General features: G+C 54.0%; 5 protein-coding genes across 5 annotated transcripts; 1 reads left to right on the plus strand and 4 right to left on the minus strand.

Moving 5' to 3' along the window:
* Positions 1-1,527: 1,527 nt before the first annotated feature.
* Positions 1,528-2,799, plus strand: LRP88_04968 (FAS1 domain-containing protein; the record flags this gene model as incomplete). The annotated part of the gene is made up of 3 exons (XM_083241533.1): positions 1,528-1,614; positions 1,666-1,713; positions 1,765-2,799. 3 exons carry the CDS (start codon positions 1,528-1,530, stop codon positions 2,797-2,799), a joined length of 1,170 nt encoding a protein of 389 aa, XP_083102681.1.
* Positions 2,800-8,827: 6,028 nt separating this feature from the next.
* On the minus strand, positions 8,828-9,899 carry LRP88_04969 (splicing factor SR family protein; the record flags this gene model as incomplete). The annotated part of the gene is made up of 3 exons (XM_083241534.1): positions 8,828-9,390; positions 9,471-9,576; positions 9,636-9,899. The coding sequence occupies 3 exons, from the start codon at positions 9,897-9,899 to the stop codon at positions 8,828-8,830; spliced, it is 933 nt and encodes a 310-aa protein (XP_083102682.1).
* Positions 9,900-10,788: 889 nt separating this feature from the next.
* On the minus strand, positions 10,789-13,495 carry LRP88_04970 (cytochrome P450; the record flags this gene model as incomplete). The annotated part of the gene is made up of 6 exons (XM_083241535.1): positions 10,789-10,916; positions 10,977-11,290; positions 11,828-11,926; positions 11,974-12,190; positions 12,265-12,737; positions 12,795-13,495. 6 exons carry the CDS (start codon positions 13,493-13,495, stop codon positions 10,789-10,791), a joined length of 1,932 nt encoding a protein of 643 aa, XP_083102683.1.
* Positions 13,496-14,706: 1,211 nt separating this feature from the next.
* Positions 14,707-16,293, minus strand: LRP88_04971 (bifunctional acetylglutamate kinase/N-acetyl-gamma-glutamyl-phosphate reductase; the record flags this gene model as incomplete). Its single annotated transcript, XM_083241536.1, has 1 exon — positions 14,707-16,293. One exon carries the CDS (start codon positions 16,291-16,293, stop codon positions 14,707-14,709), a length of 1,587 nt encoding a protein of 528 aa, XP_083102684.1.
* A 1,736-nt stretch (positions 16,294-18,029) lies between these two features.
* Positions 18,030-18,859, minus strand: LRP88_04972 (synaptobrevin-domain-containing protein; the record flags this gene model as incomplete). Its single annotated transcript, XM_083241537.1, has 3 exons — positions 18,030-18,046; positions 18,099-18,330; positions 18,758-18,859. 3 exons carry the CDS (start codon positions 18,857-18,859, stop codon positions 18,030-18,032), a joined length of 351 nt encoding a protein of 116 aa, XP_083102685.1.
* Positions 18,860-22,050: the final 3,191 nt, after the last annotated feature.

The following is a 22,050-nucleotide window of genomic DNA, read 5'->3' on the forward strand; positions in this document are numbered from 1 at the left end:
ATTCGTTGTCAGTGAGACATGACGACTGTCCATATTGGATGGACACGAGTTGCCCGCAGATGGCAGTGTGGATAGCGATTGCATACCTTACACATGAACCGAGTGTCTGGACCAGGCACTGGCGCCACAAGCGTGGCCGGCTCCCCCAGAGCATCAGAGGTCAGCCGGATCGAACCACTATTCGAGCTTACCGGGCAGTCTACCTTTCCATCTTTGGAAGACTTGCGGCCTGAGTGCTGTCTCAAACCCTTGGCCATGTGCCATCGCAAGGGTTCAAACTGCACGTTGTCCTGGTCTCCAGCTGCCGCGCCTGCCGATGGCTTGGTCAACTTGGAGTGGCAGACATACAAGGTTATGCCATGGCTTTACCTGGCGTTGGAAACCCCCACCAGGATGGCTGTCTAACGATCCATCTCTATTCTCAGCATTCAGGCACCAGGGGAAGGAGAGTCATGAATGCCCAAAGCCAAATGTCGGCATCACTACCATGGAGAAAAGAGTTGCAGAGCTTGACAGTTGGCCTGGATTTCAAAGCACATCATTGATGGAACAGATCAAGATACCAACCAACAACTGGGAAAAGATGACTGCAGCTGCAAGTGCAGAGCATGAGAGTCATTGAACACTCTTGGGCTCACTCCCCTCCAGAGGCTCTGCTACTGGAAATGGGAAATCCTTAGCCACCACTCTCTCAAGATGACGAGTACCCCTCCATTTTCAAGTCGATCACATATCGACATGCCGCGCTCTTCAAAGGAACTACGGCCCAAGTAGAGCTAAGAGGTGACGAAAGGTGTGGCTCGTGCCCCAGTTTCGTGAGTCCCAATCCGGGGATCTAGACCACAGATATCCTTGACAAACGCGCCACTAACAGGGTTCAGGGTTCGAGGCTCGGATGCTCCGCCGATCTGACAGGTGCTACAGTACGACACCTCCAAGTGCGGCCACGGTCACGACCCTTCATGGATCCGGAGGCTTGGCGGCGCATTTGGGTTCACCGTGGGGCGTTGGAGTTGGATGCTCGCTTTCATCGACAATGGCGGCAGCTTACAGTTCACCATGTGCCCAGCAGACTCTCTGAGTGGCCCAGAGCTTGGAAAACGGGGTGTCCGAGAGTTCTCGCCCAAGTATGAGATGGTGGAGCTTTGCTGGTGAGGGGAGGAGAGTTCCCATGGCCTCGTCTGTGGGAATACTTATTAAACGCGGCCGGTAAACCGTTTCCTCGCCCGCTCACTTTCGCGTTGACCACGCTGCATTTTGCGCCTTTCTCTCCTTTGATCTTACTGCGATAGACGCATTGTTATTGCGTCTGACACTCTCTTCATCTTGACAAGGTCAAGTTCCGTGGTAGATAACACGGTGCACCAGTTCACTACACTCCCTTCCCTTGCCCTCGAACGGCATACAAGAACAACAGTCTTTCCTGCGTCTGCTATCTATATACAAGTCGACACGATCGTTATATTGTTGGCCTCAGTCGCCACCTGAGCCATGTTGTGGTCCAAGATTCTTGTTGGCTTTGCCAGCATGGTAGCCTGTGTGGAAGCAGCTAAAGACCTGGGAACTGTCTTGCGAAATCACCCAAAGCTGACCAGCTACTACAAGTTAATCCAGGTTGGTCATGTCCTGCTCAAGTCGGAATGCCCATGCTAACAAGGCTGCTAGAAATACCCCGAGATCCTGATGCAATTACCCAGTTACAAGGGCGTGACGGTACATCTCAGCCACAACATCTTTTCCCCTGCATTTGCTAACTCACGGCAGATTGTGGCACCCTCTGATTATGCCTTTACCCAAATCCCGTATTCAGCACTTTCAAAAATCTGGAATCCTGAACACAAAAACACGATTGTGCCTCTGCTCCAATATCACATCCTTCAGGGGACCATCAACACTGGGGACCTCGAAGCTGGCCCTGCTTACGTCAAGCCTACACTCCTTAAGGATCCTACATGGGCCAATGTCACGAACGGTCAGAATATCCTCATTACAAAGCAACCAGACGTGGTGGTCTTCAGCACAAGGCTTGGAAGCCGGGCCACGGTGGTCAACAACGATATTGAGTTCGAGGGTGGTCTCATCCAGATCGTCGACAGTGTGCTTGTACCTCCCTCTGGAATCGGCCAGGTCCTCACGGCTAGTCAAGTGCAGTCCTTCCTCGGCGGCTTGTACGACTCCAAGATCATGCCCGCTCTCGACAACGTCAAGGACATCACCGTCTTTGCTCCCAGGGACCAAGCCATGGAAGCCATCGGAGGAACCCTAGCCAAGATGAGTTTGAGCCAATTGGCCGAGGTCATGGGCTACCACATAGTCCGTGGCAAGGTGCTGGTGTCTACGGATCTCAGAAATGCCAAATCTCTCAAAACGATCAGCCAGGGCAAAAGACTACAAATCCGGCAAATCGGCAACGAGATGTTTGTCAACTCGGCCAAGATCATCTCAACCGACATTCTCATCTCCAATGGCATCCTGCACATCATCACCAACGTCAACAACCCCGATGACGCGGATGCAGTGCCGAATCCCAACCTCTGGGCGCAGACTCCTGTCTTCCGCGGCAGCCACGTCGACAACGTGTTCCAGACGGCCATCCCCTGCACTACGCTCTGCATAACCGACCTTCACATGACGCCCAAGGCGACGGCGACAAAGGAAAATGTCGACGCGGCGGCCATGACACCCGACTCCATGTTCACGACGAGGAGCAAGGGAGTTGCGCCGGCACGAGCTACGGCGCATGTGGCTCGGGCAGCTCTGGGCATGATGGGTATAGGTGCGGGAATGGCTCTACTGTGATGATATTTCTGGGTTTCTTGTACATTCTGTCGTTTTCTCGAGCTTTGGTGTTTCAGGTCCGGCTTATTTCCCTTCTCTCCTTTGCACTTGTAGGACTATTCATAGATTCGCAGTCGCAATACCCATCGTTTGATAGACACTGCTGTGATACTACATATCGTGCACGTAGACTCTAAGATGGAACTGGAGAGTGCGCTGCCAGTCTGGTCCGTGGGAGCACATGTCTGATGCTCCAACCTGGATATTTCGCGCGCTCATATTATTATTTCTTGGCGCACCGAAATATTAAACGAATAATAAGAAGAGACTTTATTGAGCTACGGCATAATAATTGAGGAAATTAGAGGAGATCCTTTCTAACCTTAAAACTTCTACTTCAATATTCAACATGATATGATAGAATACGAGATGCTAATGAAAGTTAGGTTGCCAAGCATAGCCAGCCTCGGTGGTAATAAATGCCAAAGAGGCAACTTGGCCAGACTCCCACGTTCATTTTCTATGGCCATAGCCGGATAACGAGAGCCGAGTAGCCGTCATATGCGAAACAGCCCAAGAATCCTCATGTGAAGCCAGCCACGCATCGGCAGCGCTTTGATCCATGCTCTTGAAGACAACACATGGGAGAGGAATAAGCAATTATTACCAACTCAAAACATAATGCAATCTCCCACTTGGTCTGATGCCATTCCAATTGAGGCAACTCACTTCCGACATACTTTTTTTCTACTTCTTTCTATTTATTTCTTTGCTTCATCTTGGCAATCAGGTAAGTCATAGCGAAAGAGTGAACCTGGTTCCCCGCAAAGAGAGGACCTTTTGTCCTAGCCTCGGTCTAGGACGGAAGAATCATAGTTCAACGGGTACCTACGTACGTGTGTACCTATGCTTGTGATCCATCCTTGATGCAGAACCAACCTGACTCACCGGGAGACCTTCCGAACCTGTCCTATGGACGGATATCAAGGTCCCAGCCGGCGCACGGTGTCAGTCTAGGGTAGTTGGACTCTCTTATCCCTGGTTTGTGGGGTATCTAGCCAACTGGCAGGCAGGATGGCTTCATCAGTGTTGAGAGGGAATAATAGCACGGATTAAGGAGAGAGGAACAAGGGGTGGCCGTGTAAGTGGACCAGAAGAGAATAGAAAAACAATAGGCCTGAGCTGAGTCCGAGTCCGAGTCGAGCCGGTTGCCGAGAGAGGAAATTGGTGAGGGTCTTAAGGAATAGCTACCTACCTATATCTGCCTGTGTCTGTGCCGCGGAAGAACGGGGATCGGACGGAGAAGGGAATGGGATGGGTATGGGTACGGGAACGGGAACGGGGCAATCGACAAGACTTACCCGCCGCCTGAGCTTGTGCTTGTGCTTGTGCCTGTGTTTTCGTAACAGGAAAGTCAAGCGTCCAATACCTAGGCCGCCTTTGGTCATTATCACACAATACCGCAGCCCGAAGTGCCAAAAAGGGTCCCGCATGTTTCCACACTCTTTCTTGAGGCCTCCCTAAACGGGCGATAGGGTTTCATGTAATGTCATGTCATGTACTATGACGAGTGTTCAGCTGAGCTGAAAGTAGAACAAGCAGAGTACCAATCGGTAAAAAAAAAGACATGCACACGATATATCCGGCGTTGCAATAGTCGTAACCCGATGCCCTCCCCCTCCCCCTCCCCCTCCATATCCGTTCCCCCTCCATAAAACTCCAGCCGCCGCCTATCGAAAGGACCTGTCCCAGAAACAATAGAACCATCCATCCATGGATATTAGATATAAGACGCCCCTCCCCGGTCCCTGGACCCCCTCCCCCGTCGAACCCCCGATAACCCACGCCACACAGGGCAACATCTCCGTCGTTCATGCGCCAAGACCTTCAACTGGGCTTGCCGTCCGTGGGACCGACGCTTCACCTTCCCCCCCCACAAGCGCTGTTTGCTTCCGCATTCTCCCCAAATTACGCAGATCTTTGTGACCCAAGTGTCCGTCGCTGCCGCCGTGTGTGTGGCTCGTTCTGTTTGGGGGTCACATCTTCAACCCTGGCGTGATCGCCCCACGGGACATGGAAGGCTGCTCCTCTTCCCCTCTCCCGCCGTTTCTTGCCTTCCCACGAGGTGCACACTCTGTAGATCCCCAAGACAAAACTCCCGGGTGGCGGACCAGGGTGTGTGTGTAAGCTCCTCCTGGGGGGCGAAGATCTTGGCTTCGAGAAAAAGCAAACAGGATTCCTTGCCTTGCCGCTCCGGGCAGCTGGATGAGGCTTGATCGGCCGAGGGAAGAACAAGGCGGACAGACAGACACACGCAAGGTGGTGGCGGCATGAGGAGAAGAAATCTGATCTCCAACAGAGTTCCCCAGAGATTCACATCCATCACAGAACCCAGCTGTGCGGAGGAGAAGGAGGCGGGTTTGGCTGTGGAGGAGGGACGCGTGGGCCTCCTGGGGGCGTAGGCGGAGGGTCAGGATCTTGGGGTTGAGGAAGACAAGTTGGCGGCTGTGGGATCTTTCGCATGTTAAGAATCATGAGTGAGCGAGGAGAGAGTATAGCAGAATCCATCTGTGTATGATTGATAGTCAAAGAGTAGAATAGAATGATGAAGCGAAAGAGGAAAAGGACAAGGAGAGATTATATAAAGAGGTTGACACTTAGATAGACCGAGAGAGAGGGGGTGGGAAACACGGATTTGGAGAAGGCTTTGCCCGCAGGCCGTGAGGTTATATTCGTCAACGACCGTGGCTTACCCCCCTTCCCCGAGCTTCTCAGTGAATCGGTGCGTCTCTCTGTCCCGTCCCAGGTACCTAATGAGGCTCACCTCTGGCTCTCGGACGGCATCCATGGCACGACACGTATGTACCTCGACTGGGATGCGGGCTGGGCTGGACTGGACTAGAGTAGAAGCTGGGTGTTTGCTCCTCACCAAAGAGCAGCGCAGCGCAGCACAGCACAGCTCCCGTCTATCCGCCTTCCTCTACGCGGCCAGCCGCGCATGGTCATGGTGTAGCCCGCGGCATCTACATCCGCTGCCCGCCATGTCCCCAGCATCACCCATCGCCATACCCGAGGCAGTGGTTCACAATGAGGACTGGGACTGCGCCGGGCGCATCAGGTGGTCAGAGGGGGCGTAGACGTGAGGGGAACTGAGCTGGAACGGCGAATATGTTGCCTAGATGAGTAGAGCCGAGCAGCTGGGTAGGGTTCAGGGCCTGACCGGGGAGGTGAGGAAGCCAGGCCAGGCCAGGCAAGGCAAGGGATGTATGTATGTATGTCATGGGAAGGGGTTGATGTGCGAGAGGCCAAGACAAGGCAAGGCAAGGCAAGGCAAGGCAAGGCATTGACATGACATACAGACCAACGCAGCGCGCGCACCCGCGCTAGCTGTGACACGCCCTCGGTGATTTGAGGCTCAACTAAGAGTATAGTATCCATCCTCCTGGGAGACGCTATCCTGTGGCAGGTCTGAGAGAAGCGGGCGGCCGCGTGGAGTTCGTGTGGGTGACAGGGACTCCGTGACGTCCAGGGCAACTAAGCAAGAAGCGCAGCAGTGCTCACACGCACGCAGCACAGCGGCAATGCTTGTGATGACTAGAGGCCGTCCGTCCGTCGTCGGTCAGTCAGTCAGTCATCCATACCTACCTTACACATACAGGCAATCAGGCTGAGATCACATCCTCCTTCCCCATCACACACCTCACCTCGCCTCTCCAACTTGGGGTACCAAGACGCCGCATCAGTGGGGTCGGTCTGTATCGATATGGCTGACATCCATGGGACTTACTTGGCTGACCGCAGCTCACTAACATCATCATTGTCGTCCACAAACAACAAGCAGCCACACTGTCAACTTCTCGGTAGCATAACCGACTGGCACGGACTAGGATCCTCGCCAATATTTCGTGTTCCAGAGCAGCCGAGCGAGAGTGCCATGCCATGCTATGCCATGCCAGGCTGAGTGAGCGCCCTGCACTCCGTCGCCGCCGAACGCCGACCGCCAACCGCCCGCCCAGCTCCATCCATCCAGGCTTCAGCCGGCAGCGGCGCCGCGCCTAGAAACAACAACAGACGATGCGCCACACACATGCCTTCGTCGTACCATGCAACAGTCCTGAAGCGGTAATACTGCGAGACCGGACGCTAAAGCCGAGAATCGACCGAGCCGTCTGTTCCCTTGGGACATCTCACAAGCTCCATGGAAGAGGCAGAGAAGGAGAAGGGGATAGAGAGGCATTTAGAGGCCGCTCCAGCAAAATATCGGGGAGATGACCCCCTGCGGCGGCCGGACGGTGAAACTTGCAACGCTGGTGGGACGAGCTAGGAGCTTTTTTCCTCCTCTTGCTTGACCATCCTGGAACCCGGGCTCCCGCCATTGGCTACCATGCGGATGGATCACATGCTGGAGGAAGCTCTTGGTCGGTGGGTATGGGTAGATGTGATAGTGGATGGATGTGAAGGCCCCCTCCCCTCCCCAAGTCGGAAGTGTGGTGGCTGTCATTGCATCAGGTCGGACTCGTGCTGAATGAGCGGCGCTGAACTGCGCTGGACTTGCCCGTGATGCCCTGCGCTGCGCTGCGTTGCGCTACGGCGGGTGCTACGTTGTAAGACGCCCTCAACTTTGTACCCTGCTGTCGTCTCCAAGGCGCCCAGTGAGCCGACACTCGCCAACAACCATGTACTCCTGAGTAGACAAGAGGTGCAAAGGTGGCGATACATGTCGCGAGATGTGCACCAATGCCATCGACTCAGCGCAGTGCTGATGGTGTCAGACCTCGTTCCGCATCGAATCTCAGCGCTCGCTTCAACACATCCACCGTGTTGGGCCTTCCCAGCTGAGCCATAGTTGGCGCCGACCCCGATGGCCTAGGCCTCTCGTCTTTTCGCGGATGGGAGGGGGGCTGACGAACTGTCAAAACGGGAGTGGTGGCACACTGACAGCAGCGGGCTCCCTGAATGGTACCTCGGGCCAAGCTAGAGCATCATGCCCTGCCCGGCCGAGTCGTTTCATGGATCTTGCCTGCAAGGGCTGAGTCGCAGGATCGCCAGTTGGTGTTCAGAGGCCCTCCCTCAGCCCTATAAGAGAGGGCACCCCCTTCTCGACCAAGGGGACAACGCTGAGCCCGTGCTGCGAGCCCAGTCGGGGTTAGCTCGACCGTCTTCTCGCGTCACCATGCTTCTAGTTGCTATTTATGTCGCGCTACCGCCGTCACTGCAAGGCGGCGGCGCCGGCTGGTGAAGGTGGGTAAAGGTTGCTGTGAGCCATCACGGAGACGCGGGAACTGCCAAGTCTAGACCCGCCAAACGTACCATGGATGCCATGCCAGTACCCATCCCCACACCAAAGAGTCTCGACGGTGGACCAGGGAGCGACAAATGATAGATGCGATCTAGTTGATCCTTGAAGGCTCGATGTGCGTTCGTACAAGAAAAGAAGCTACTGCAGCTAGGCGGCGTCAGCGTCAAAGGGATAGCCATGCTGTCCTGTCCCTGGAGACAAGCAAGGAAGGACAAGCATCCATATCCATCGCGGATCATCATCACCGGTGAGAGATCCACGCGGGCGAGACGACTTGCCTCAACTCGTCAACAGAACCGACCGTCCTTCCATTTCATTCCTTGGCCTCGGCTGCACCGCCGCCCGTGGCAAAAAAAAAAACCCATGAACCATGAACGATAGAGCGAGGTCACGCAAATCATCAACAATTGCTGCAATTTGGTACTGAATGGGGCCATTAGGTAGACTCGACTCGACTCTGCTCTGCCAACCAACGCAACGGGAAAAAGGTCCGAGCTGCAATATGATGGACCAGGGTCCCGAGAACCCTCAAGGCGGCACCTCCCATCGAGTTTGGTCATGCATCAATCTTGATGCGACTATATCCGTCAGCTTTGTCAACCGAGAGGAGGGTAGTTGACCACCAACTTGTTTTGGGAGCTAATTAAATCCTAGGCCCTCTTCCCTGCCCTATAATTCCTCTGTAAACGCCAATCGGAAGCCTGTCAAATACGTATGTACACCTTGTCTTGCCTTGCCGGATGTCGTCGCTCATCTGCGGCGGCTGCGAGATCGACTCCGATCACCGTGGCTACCGTAGCTGCTACGACTGTCGCTGCGGCGTCTGTCATCGTGCTCGTCGTGGCGGCCGCCGCCCCCTCGCCGTCTAGGAGCTGGGGATCTGGAGCGTGACCTGGATGAGTAAGAGTTGTTGGACCGACTGCGATACCGGCTCCCACCACCTCGCGAAGGAGGTGGCCCAGCTGACGATCTCGAAGGGGAGCGCGATCCTGGGCGGTATACGTCCGACCTAGGCCCATACCGACCTCCTGGAGACATGCGACGACGACCCCCTCCGCCGCCCATACCTCCTGGGCCGCCTCCAGCGCCCATACCGGGGGGACCCCCACGCGGGCCTGCGAAGGGAACTCTGGGATCGATGTTGGCTCCACGCCTGGCGGTGGGAGGAGCTGGAGAGAGCTTGCGACGGGGAAGCACTATAGAGACGTTGATGGTCGCGCCGTCCACCTGCGCCTCATGCATGTGGGCGATGGCGGCCTCAGCATCGGCCTCGTAGTCAAAGAGGATGTATGCAGTTCCACGATTGGTGCCAACTTTACCCGGGTAATTAGTCGATGTCAAGGACCAGGGGCATGGGTACTGCAAAGATGGGGGCATTTTGTGATTATCTTACAAGTGCGATTAATGGGAAGATCCAGGTCCCTGATGCGACCGAATTGCCCGAAAATCTCGTAGAGGTGCTGTTCGTTGATGTTCTTGGACAGGCGTTCCACCACAATCTGGTCGCAAGGAGGTTAACCTCCGGGGTGGTAATACGCCCAGGAAAAGGAGCACATACCTTGGTGCTCTTTGCGAGCGGGGAGCCACTCCGGCCTCGTTCACTGCGGTCACGACCACGGTCACGGTCACGGCCACGACTCCAGCTGCGGCTACGGCTGCGGCTCCTGTAACGACCATTGCGGCGTGGCGGGGTTGGCGATCGCGCAGGAGAACGCGAGTCATGACGGGGACGACGTTGGGGAGAACGCGAGTACTCTGATCGCGGTGTTGGCGACCGAGTGCGAGACCGGTAGCGGCCACGCGACGGCGAACGCGAAGCCATTTAGGTCGGATGTGTGAGGCCTGACGTGGTTGAGAAAGAACGGGGGGTTGTCGCGTCGTGAAGTTGAACAAACTCAAAGGAAGCAACGGTTGGCGGGCGGTGGTGGCTGTCTGGAGTTCTTGACAGGTGATCACGTGAGTGCTGCATTGACGCGACAAGACCGCACCTGCCACAACATCTCCCAACTTCAGAGGCAAGTGTCACACATTCACTGCCTTTGTCTTAATGCAAGGGTTAAATAGGTAGGTAGGTAAATACTTAGATTGATGTGGCTTTATTCTCAGGATAAGGATTGAGTAGACAGTTAGAAAAGACTCTGCACGATCTGTGTGACTTTGGATCTTGTCCTCTTATTCAAAGGTAATTGCCCCACAAGATGGAACAAAGAAATACTCACAATAATTTACTCAGGATAGCCTAAGTGGTATGCCACTAGGCATCCGGGCTAATTTGCCATACCCGCTGCTTATCTCAAACACTTGGAACTTGCACATCGACGTCGCATTGGACAGAATCCTTCGACCTCTCTCTCATGTCCGTTCTATCTCCAGACGCAGTTCAAACCAGGGTACGTTTCATGAGATCCATTTGTTTGATCTAACTACACCTTGCCTTCAGTACCCCAGACAGTCATGCAGCATCACAACACCGCCTAAACCGATCATGGAAGGGTGGATGCTTCTTTGTCCGTCTGTCGATCACTCCCTGAACTGTGCAACAAAGCCGATGCTCCTCCTTTGGATGAGAGAAACTCCAGCGCCACTGAAGCCCTGCAGTCAATCCCTGCCGCCATGCTCGATATCGCACTGGCCTCTTGTTGCCCTGCTTTTAAACCCATGTTCCGACAAAGACCTTGACCAGACGAAGTCGACAATAGTGGATGCCTGGCTTAGACGCGGGTAGCCGAGTCGGTTGCCGCTTGAACCGGAACCATGTTGATGTCTTCGCTTCCTTGGCCGACAACATTGTCAGGGGGACACTGGGGGTTCTCATTGGTCTTCTTGCTCTTGATCACATCTATCATGAGCGTCGTCAGCACCGACTCCTCCTTGATCACCGACTAATATGCGGACTTACCCAAAAGCTTGATTCCGAAAGACCAACCCTTGGCGGGCTGCTGGCCCTGGCCCTGGCCCTGTCCTTCGTTCTTCTGACGCGCCTGACGTTTCTTCCTCGCATTACCCTCCTCGAGTCGGGTCAGCGGGCCCCCAATGCGACGGCGCTGATCGACGCTTCGGCAGATAAAGACGGCCGAGATGAGAAGGACGAAGCAGACGACAGTCACAATGATGAGGGCGATCTCCAGACCAGTCAGATGCCCCGCGGGCTGAGCCTCGAGGCCCGGAACGTCGGAGGTTTCAGCGGTGGCGCGGTTCTCCATCATGATCAGTCTTGATGACGACGACGATGATGAGTTATTCGTGTGGTTTGATATCGAGGAAGAGCTCCAGCAAAGATCGAGTGATCGAAGGGATGATGAGAGCGCGAGAAGAGAAAGCTACGCAAGCCAATTAAGAGTGTTGAGATACCTCGAGCAAAACGGGCAATGCCAAATGAGATGATGGACGGTACTGTTTTCAAACAAGTTGAGGAGACCAAACAAAAAGTTCACCAGGACAACAACGAGGGAAAATATGCGATACCCGGTGGGAAGGTTGACGGCTGTTGCCAGCTGGCAGGGCACTGCGAGATCCGCCTTGACACTGCTGGCACAATTTTGGCTCCCAACTGATCATCAAGTCTCGTTGATCTATAGTGATTTTCTAGATAGGGAACCCTGAATTTCAGGAGGACTAAACAGGCGTGAAAGCGAGACTCAACTTGCCCCGGCTGGAGTCAGCCGAACCCAACATCCATTGACCAAAGTGATTGTTGAGCTGACACTTTGCAGCATGGGTTTGTCATCCGCCGCCTCCATCGATTCAAACGTCTGGAACAGCCGAGTTATCAAGTACGACATTTGCGTCAGAGCAAACTGCTGGCCGATGCAGATCCGAGGCCCGCCGCTAAAAGGGATATACTCCCATCTGTTTGGAAGTCAGCGTTTGTTCATTGTCAACAATGGGGACCATACTTTGCTCTGAGTGTATCCCATCTCTCGGGTTTGAACTCTTCCGCGTCGTCGCCGTAGATGTCCTTGCGTCGGTGAAGACTATAACTCGACCACCGGCATGCCGTGCCTTTAGGGACAAATAGGGGGGATTGCCCATCTGGCCCACCACCTTTGGGAAGAACTGTGTCTTTTACTGCTTCTCTCGAGTTCGTCGACACAGGTGCCCATAATCTCAAAACTGTCGAGCCAAGTCGGTCAGTATCGCAACGCTTGGGGTCAAAGTTGGTGTGATTCTCAAGACAATTGACATACCTTCCTTCAGCACCATGTTGAGATACTTGAGTTCCTTCATCTCTTCCCAGTTTGGCTTTCGACCATTCAGTCCCGAAATCTCGGCCCTCAGCTTCTCGACAACGTCTGGCCGCCGTGCCAAGATCCATAATAACGAGCTCATGGTGCTGGCGCTGGTGTCCCGTCCACCGAGGATCATGGCAAGTAGCTGATCTCGGACATACTCCTGCGAGGCCCCTGAGGCGAACATCTCGTTCATAAACACGTAAGGCCTTTCCTTTTCTTTGCCTGAAGCAAGTGCTTCCTTCACGTAGCGGTCGATGAATTGCCTGCAGGTTGCAGCAGCCTCGTTGAGCTTTTTATCTGGCACAAGCAAAACAATCCAGCCTAAGCGAGCACGACGCGTTGCGGAGAGGAGGGCATAGTCGAAGGAACGAGTGAAGTCAAGGGCTTCCAAAGAGGGATCCGACAAGGTGTTGGTTGAGTAGCCAAACCTGTCCTCGTGGTTAGTTACAGACAGGTTGAAGGTGGCTCGGCTGAGAAGCACTCACATGAAGTCGGTCGAGATGTCCATGGTGAACATGTATAGCAACTCCTGCAGGTCTACCGGTTGGCCATCTCTGGGTATCCTATCCAAGAATGCCTCAACATGCCTCTCTGTGCACTCCAGGTCGGCAATCTGATTCCTCACAAAGCTCGGTCGCATCATGGCCCTCGCATCATGCCAGGCGTGGCCGTTTACCGAAAAGATGGCCTTCGGCCCCAGCGCGAGCACCATGGCTGTCTGCCTCACGCCGGCGATCTGCCACGTCTCGAACTGCCCTGACAGTAGCGCCTTGACGTTCTCAGGCTCGTTTGTCATGATGATCCACGCGCCGACGGTTTTGACCCAGAAGGTGTTGCCCACGCTCGAGAACAACCCATCCCAGAACTGCAGGATCGAGTATGAGCTGATGGCCTTTGACATGTCGACGATCCAGTCGGTGCCGAGGAGCCGGTCCCGGTGGGGGTAGACGGGCGCAGGCTGGGTATCGTGGACACGCATCCAATGAAGCCAGTAGTACTTGGAGCGTAGATACAGAACCACGGGCGTCAGGAGCGTGACCACCCAGAGGGGATGTGGCATGGTGATGGGGACGACATGAAGGCCTGAGGGTTGCAACACAAAGTGTTCGACGAGGGTCAAGAGGATGTACAGTGAACCGAGCTGCACTAAGAGCAAGTATGTCTGCTCTTTGTATATGTTCGACATGTTGGGCGGCGAGGCTGCGGTGTCGCTTGATATCAGATGCTCTAAGCTTGGAGGACCTAGGATAACCAGCCTCGAACCACGGCGGCACGCCTCGCGGTTATATACGACAAGGACGGCAGTTATGCCTCGTACTTGCCAGGACCAGACAGCTGTCACATCACCGAGGCTGCAACCACAGTTTCGGTCATCCAAGCAAGGATGGCTATCATCGGGGTCACCAATTGGGCAGAGCCCGTCCTACAGTACTTTCCCCAAGCCATGACCTTGCCGCCACGGGGCGTCACTAGGACGACAGGAGGGAGGGGTCTGGACTCAGGTATACATCAGTGACATCAAGGAATAAGCTGTGGCAGCTTAAGCATGAAAAGCTGGCGTTTGTCTAGAGATACGTAGTCGAGACTAGGGAGTCTTGGAACATGGGAATTGCCGTGACCCGGTGATGCGGGGTAGCGTAGCATAGCTACTTGGTGAAATGCATGTGAGATCGCAGCTTATGACCTAAATTACATGGCTTAGAGACAATTGTAAGAGTCGGGGTTGGTGAGTGTGGGTAGGAGTGACAGTCGATACCCCTGTACCTGGCGGGACATACACCTGGATTGTGAGATGATGTTGGTTCCGATATCCGTGGCACTCGTGCTCTCACTAAGTGGGCGACGATGATCAACAACCTCAACAGGGGCGTCACCGCCAACGATGGACAAGGGTTACCAAGTAACGTAACCTGTCAAAGACGTGCTAGGTTACCATGTCCAGGATTCTGGCCCTGTACACGATTCATCCGATCTGGGTGGTCAGCGGTCACCTCCTCTGAAGCAGTCGTGACGACAAAGATCGATTCCACATGCGATGATGTGAGATCAAGTTGATGAAACTCTTCATTTCTATACTCATATTGGTCTAAACGGGCCTCAAGAGCCGAAAAGTAAGATCAACAACAAAGTCAGAGCCTGTTCTACCAGTCAGCAGCTCTCTTATCAAAGGACTAACCAGTAGTAGCAGCATTCTTCAGAAACCATGATCAATACATGTTGCAGAAGAGAAGTCTTGAACGTTGCGAAAAATAGATTCAATGCAGAGTAAACCCGCTTCTAACTATTGACTCTGGCCCTTGCGCACGCCGGTCAAGTATCCATTCCATCCGCTCCCCGTATAAAACTCCCAAGAACAATTCACCCCTTTCTAACCTCGCTGACGCCCGACCGATCAGTTTAGGTTCGGCTTTGTGAGGCGTTGAGAGCCTTGCTGGCAGTCTGAGCGGCGCTACGGAGCCGGGACTCCAGGTTGGTGTCGCCGAGCATGGCTCGGCCGTGGGCGACAAAGTCGTCGTAGACGGGGACGAGGGCGTCGGAGCGGAGATCACATCCGTAGTAGAACAGGACGCTTCCGTTCTTATTGAAGCTTCCATCGGCCTTCTCGAAGAACCAGGTCAGGTTCTCGTCCTCCTCGCTGACAGTCCAGGCCAGACTAGGGTGGTCCTTCTTGATGGCGGCAAACACGTTCTCAGCAATGTTGCTCAACCAACCAGACTTGGTGATGTTGAGAGTAGCCAGAGTGGCGACAGGTCGCTCCTCGCTGACAGGAAAGACAACAGCCAAGCACTGCATGCCATCATCGTAGTAGGCGCTGAACTTCTTCTCACCAAGGAGATCGACGAATCGGTCAACAGTAGCCTCGGCATCAAGACCCTCCCGGTCACGGACCAAGGTCTGCTTGAACTTGGCAAGATCGCTGATCTCGCTGACAGACTCGACCTTCTGAACCTTGTCACCGCGGCGGATCAGGGTACCGGCACCGGAGTCGGTGAACAGCTCCTTCTGCAGATCACTGGGGTGGATGATGGCAACTGAGGAGCTGCGAGGAAGGGTGTCGAGAAGCTCCTTGATCTCCTTGATCTTGAGTCGCGTTCCATATCGGCACCAGGGCTGGGACATGAGGTGGTCAAACTCGGCGTCCAAGTTGATGGCCGAGATCTTCTCGCCGTCACCATCAAACAGTCCTCCCTTCTCAGACAGATACACGACCTTCAAGGGCTCCAGGGCACGGGCAAGCTCGGCGGCAGCGACATCGGCGTTGACGTTAAGGAGACGTCCATCCTCGGACTCGGCCATGGAGGTCAGGACGGGGATGTAACCAGCCTCAATGGACTTCTCAATGGCCTCCTTGTTGACCTTGGTGATCTTTCCAACATACTGCCACTTCTCCTTGTCGAGGTAGTCGGCCATGAAGGCACCGCTGATGGATCGGGTAGCAACACCAAGCTCATCAAGGCGGTCAATGAGCTTCAGGTTCTCCTCAAGGAAGAGCTTGCGAGCAACACCCAGAGTCTTGGCGTCGGTGACCCGGATGCCCTCCTCGAACTGAGGCTCGACACCGGCCTCCTCCAGCAGGCGGTTGAGCTGCGGGCCAGCACCATGGACAATAACAGGGTATAGGCCGAGCTCGTAGAGGAAGAGCAAGCTGCGGCAGAGCTCGTCGAGATACTCGGTAAGGATAGCACCACCGACCTTGATGACGGCGAACTTTTGGGACGAGACCGAGGTGAAGAGCTTGAGATACTGCTGGCCCTCACGCTTGCTGCCAATGCTGCTCACTGTCTGCGCAACAATCTCTCGGGTCCTATCTCGGCCAGGCGAAGAGGTAAGGAGCGCTCGGCTCGTCGAGAGGGCTCGTCGGTTCGTGAGGCATCGGTCCTGGGTCGGAGCAGCCCTCGTGCCGACGCGGGCGACGGTAGCGATACGGGCAGTGACGGCGGCACGTGCCGCGGGGGCAGCTCGTCGAACACCGGCGGGCAACATCTTCCTCGGGTAATAGAGGCCAATTGACTCAGCGGTGATCGTGAGGAGGGGGGGATTGGATGGGTGTCAAGGGAGAATTGGTATCGGACGGGCAGGTTGTGACTCTTTTAAGAACGGCCCATGGAGCCTCTGACTCTGGGGGCGGGGCAAAAAAACACCTGGGCTACCTACGTAGGTGCTCACAGGAAGCGACCCCCCAGTTGAAAGAATACCACTTTGCTGAACCCAAGCTCTCTTTGAAGTAGATAACCACCCTCAGTAAACTTTTATACCGGTGATAATAGTGACATGTTCAAGGAATTACTAGCACCTTCTCTCTTTCACGACTCTCTCTTCTTATCACTGTCACAAGCTACAACCGATGAGCCATTTCCACGAAACCTCGAGTCGATCAGCCAAGTAATTCTTTCACCCTCAACTTTTTGCCCGCCTCCCCCTCCCCGAGACCGCTTCGCAAGAGGCGCACAGCAGCTCGCAGTACTAGCAAGACCCCAGCAAGTAGGTACCGAATCCACTGAAAACTGCACCGAGGGAACATTGGATGCAACAGTGGTTCTATCGGGAAGAGAGCCGGCCTAGCTTCCAAGAGGTCTAGTCCCAGTTGCCGGTGCCTTGTTTGCAGGTTTCCACACGATCGACGATACACAAAATTTTCTTAACCGGCTACATCTGAGTCGTGACACTCTTGGACAAGAGATTCAGGACGAGAGCAACCCTTCGTGATACCTGCCCACGTTGTGCTTTTTAAAATTTGGGGTTCAAGCCTGGGCAAGGGACCATCACTTCCCTTCACCCGCCGATCCCTCTCTCAACCCACGTTGTCGACATGGATTTCATGATGGCGCCAGATTCATCCCACGCGTGCCGCGAGAGTGGCCGAGCTAGTGTGTCAACTACCGGTTGAGGCAGGGAAAGAAAAAAAAAAAAAAGGGCAGGTCGTGATGAGGCATTATCAATCAGCCGGCATTATCAATCTATCGACCTGCAGATGGTCTCAGGGCTACGGAACGCCGAACCCACCTTGGATATGACGCCAGCCCGGGACCCTTGGCCGCTCCAGCGGGCACCGAGGCTTCTCCTTCGCTGCTCCTTCACCGGCTCGTCATGATATGTGCATGCTGGTTCCACCTTCGGCGGAATTGCTGGTTCAGCTTTGCCTCTCGTTCGTCAGAAGCTCGGTTGTCGGTTTCGCAGAATTCGTCTCTTCCTCGACAGGCTTGCCACGAGGTAGTTGATACCACCCTGCTAAGCGTTGAAAACTCCATAGGGGACCACTTCGGGCTTCTAGCTACAAATAGTAGAGCCTCAAGGCCCCCAAGACAAAGTTCCTGCTGGATCTGTGGACCAAGCTGACATTGCATTCAAAAGATCCCTCACGCAACCAAGAGACAGAACTATGCTATGAATCAAAGATCCAGCAGAAAGGTATACATCTCAATTAATCGGGAACGCCTAACCTCAATCATACATCCAGCCCGGCCTGGCGTCTCCAGGAACAACACCGAGAGTGCGTCATCGGCGTATAGCTCCTTGGAGCAAATAGCGGCCAGCATAACATGACCGGGGGGCCAACGCGAACAAACTCCACCGTGCTCAAATCATATTCCGTTGCAGTAATGGCCAGTTGCCCAAAAGTTCCATTTCCCATGGTCGTAGCTTGCGATATTCGACGTCGTCATATCCCAGCGTGTGCATCGTGAGGACCAAGTACCCAAAGCAGCAGAGCAAGGTATCAATCAACCCTTGGTCACAACTGTTCGAGGTTAGTATCTGACCAGGCATCTCTCAAGGGCGAGAAAACTTACCAATAGGGACAATAATAACTACCAGCAGGATGATGATACCAACAATCAGGCACATGCGCATCTTCATGTCCTTCCACCACATCTGCTTGCGGACTCTGTTGGCTCCCCGGCGGAAACCTTGCGCCGAGACGGCCAGGTTGTCGGTCTTGTCCTGAAGGGCATCGAGTCGCTCGCCACGTTGGGAAACTTTGTTGATGTTGTCACGCATCACACCAACGGTGTCATCGATTTGCTGTGATATGTATTAGCATGTTGAACAGATGAGTATTCTAGTGGCGCAAGCCGGGACTGCGATGGATTGCGAGAAGTCGATTTTGATCACTGCGAGCCGCTGGATCTGGAGACCGAGCTTCATTCGATGAGACGTCAAGCGTAAGCAAGGATCCACGAGAGGAGGCCGAGCAATCCAGGCTCGAGCTACTCGCAAACCAGCTTGCGACACTTTTCTTGGGGAAATCCAAGTTCCAGAGAACATGGAATCGACCAGAACTGCGCAGCGAGCGGTTCGAGGCCGAAAGAGCGACTAAATTGCGACTTGTTCAATTGGCGCCCGTCGCCGAAAGGGGCAGGCTGTCATCATCGTCACGGGTCGCCAGATCTCGCAATCGATACACATGGGCATCGCCGCGCATCACGGAAAACCATCAGAATCAACTTACAGCTTGGAGGGCCTGCGTCCTGGCATTGCCGCCAGCACCCTGTTGAGCGCCGGCCTGGCCGCTGGGGATGTAGGGGTCGTAGGGGGCTTCCTGCTCGGGCATTTTGGCTGTAGTCGGGAGGTTGCTGGGAAAATAGGTAGGTTGTATCGATCGGAGCGACGCAGAAATTGGTGGTGCAGAGGAGATAGAGGTCGAGGTCGTGGTCGTGGAGTCGTGTGTGGTATGGTATGCGAGAGAGAAGAGGCTGGCGTAGAGAGGTTGGAGGTGGGAAGTTGATTGTGAGACGTTGCGCTGGCCAAGGCGAAACGAGTAAGGTTACTAAGTACCCAAGTTACGTAGGTAGGTAAGGTAGGTGGTAGTGGAGGTACGACCAGGTTGAAGGGCGGTGCTCCAGGGCTGTTTTTGGAGTGGGCGCGGGCGTTGCGAGGCGCTGCAGAGGGTGACGAGGCCTAGGCCTGGCAGCGCACGGAGACGGCGGGAACTTGAACTGAACTGAACGGGGGGGCCGGGCTTTTGCTGAGTTCGAATTGGCTGAATTGGCAGCCCGGTGACCACCTCTACCACCTACGGACTTTAAGTACCTTGCGTCGTAGTCCTTCGGGTGCGTGCAGGCATCTATCTTTTTTCTTGGCGAGAGGTTTACGAAAACGCTCAAGGTGTTTGGTCTCTTGTGCTGCTTCTTTGACCAACTATCAATAAAAGCCATGCGCAGGGAGCGAGCACCCGCCAAAAAGGGGCCGTCCCCTTGCTTCTACTCTGCCGCAGCCTGCCTTCACCATAACCAAAAGAACATGTACCCTCCACGCCAAGGCCCTGTTGCGAGGCTGGTAAAGGAACCAGCTGATGACGGTCCCATGTGATGCCTCAGGTGCCAACTTTGCTACCCTTTTTAGGACGGAGGTGAGTGGATGGCCAAAGCGCCGACAGGCTGCGTATTCGGATCCCAGCAGTGGTTGTCGAAATTAAATACCCAACTTTACCTTCTCTTTCGCCTCAAAGTGTTTGGTTATTTTACGCACCATCACCCCAGCCACCAGCCACGGGTTACCTCAGCCATGGATGAATCTTAGCTCAGCGCTTGCGAGCTGTCTCAAGGCTCATGCCCTCAGTTTCAGGCGCCACGGCAACCATGCTTAAAGATGAGACGCATATCCATCCTATGCTGTGCACCTGGACAGGGCACTTGAAACGTCAAATAGCTGTCCTCTTCTGTTGATCAAACGCATCTATAAGTGCTTGCCACATCCGAATGCGCAATCAGGCATTGGATGCGTCTGGCATACGACGACTTACGCAGCGTGGCGAGACCTTCGCCATCTAGTCAGCCGATGAAGAACCCAAAGGAGAGAACCAAAACCTGCTGGTACCGCATACGCGCTCCCAGGGCGTAGAAGAAAGTGCGATACTTCTCACCTTACAGTTCATGAAACTATTATGGCCATGATCTTCAAGGAGTGTTGTTGGCGCATTGATCTTTGAATCTTGCCTCACCAATGGCCTCACATTGCCAAGACTTGACTTCAATATTGCGATAGGAGAGAACTCCTCCAAGACAGTGACATGGTGCTGAATATGAAATCATCAGGATTGTGATGAAAAGTTTAGGAAATATACATGATACTTCTGTGACAGGCAAGTTCGCCGTGAGCAACGTCATTCAGCGGAAGCATCGGGGAGGCATTGCCTCGTTTTCCCTCACCCGCACGGGAGCTCGGGTTTCAGACTCAGCCCGGCATATCAAATTCGACACCACAGACTCCCGAGTACTAAACGGTCCCGTGCTCTCGATGAAAGCGTCTCTGAGATGCCGCCGCTCCCGATTATCCTAAGGCGCACATTTGAAACGCACCAGCCCAACTATCTCATCTGCCACCAAGTCTATGCGTCGGCAATTCCTGTAGGAACCCCTTAGCCTTATTACATAAACCTTCTCTCAGGATAGGAGTGAAGCATCCAAGGCGAAATAAAATGCTCTTTGAGTTTCTGTAAGGTATTTGTCCGTTTGTATTAAGACACAAGCTCCTTCGGCATACTCCGTTGTCATACTGAGATATAAGCCATGTGATGTTGCTAATCCGATATGATCAATACATTCTCTCTTGTCCTTGATGATACTTGGGGCAGACGATCAGTAGTGTTTGGTGCATCGCGACATCTCTCGAGTATGGATAGAGCCAACCCCAGCTCTTGCACAGCAAATTTATCCTCAGCTCCCTAGCTGTCTTGTGGCGAGCTCCTTGAATTAAAGTATTGAGCAAAAGCTTACTTCCATCGCCTCTTATAAGAGCACTCCCTGCGAGTACTCCACCTGATCTCCAATCACTATCCAGTCGACCCCTCGGCCTCTAGGACGAGGGCAGGCAATCACATCGCGAGCCAATTCGACTACAAGGAGACTAAAGCCCGTATGCCCACGTTCATATCCGTACACAAAGCCGGGCGATCAAAGAACTCAATCAGATCCCCAGAGTACTCGAACTCCTCAAATATGAGTGCGATATCCCGCTTTCCACTCAAAGCTAACAACTTGAGGCCACCCGCGTCGCTTGAGGCATTGCTATAAGCTCAGAAGTAAGCTTGTGATATGCTGTATACGTCCCAACCCGCCCCTGTCTCATGCTCAGTAAGGCGACTCTTGCCAATAGCCAGATATCAACAACTGACGGCCATGGCAGTCCTCCACGATCCTAACCTCCGGATCTCGCATATTCCCATCCACAATTCTAAGTATTACTTGCATGTGTACTATAAACTCTTGACCCGTAATTGGAGGGGCTAGGTATGAGCTCCTAAACCACTATCCTGACCCTCCCCCTGCTGTCATTGCATCAATGTATACGAAAACAGATCACCTTTTCCGAGGACCTTGGACTGAGGTACTCCATTATTGCCTGCTTGATACCTGCTTGAGGCAAGGTAACTGATAGCTGGTCAATAGGCTCAGCCACTGGCGCTGCGTAGGCAACGAAAAGCAGGCAGTTTGCAAGCAAAAAGGACCAATTCTAGTGTTGCCGGCCTGGCAGACACTTGGTTACGGATCTGAACGCCTAGGCGACGGAATACATCACTGACTTGGACTAGTTGTCGTAGGCGAATACCGCGAGAACTCGCAAGGAGTTATTTGAGGTTGAGTCAGGGGTGATGGCCGGCCAACGAGCCTTGAGAGATTCCCCTGAGTCTTGAAACACAACCCCAGATGTAATTTGGAGGCAAGGATGTCAGAGAAATTACTAGATGGCCCTAAGACTTATGTCCATGCCCTAGCCTTTGGCACATTAAATATCCTCCGTTGT

This window comes from Fusarium phalaenopsidis (genome assembly GCF_050370095.1).
Source record: "Fusarium phalaenopsidis strain FUZ10S chromosome Unknown contig_32292, whole genome shotgun sequence".
NCBI lineage: Eukaryota > Fungi > Ascomycota > Sordariomycetes > Hypocreales > Nectriaceae > Fusarium > Fusarium phalaenopsidis.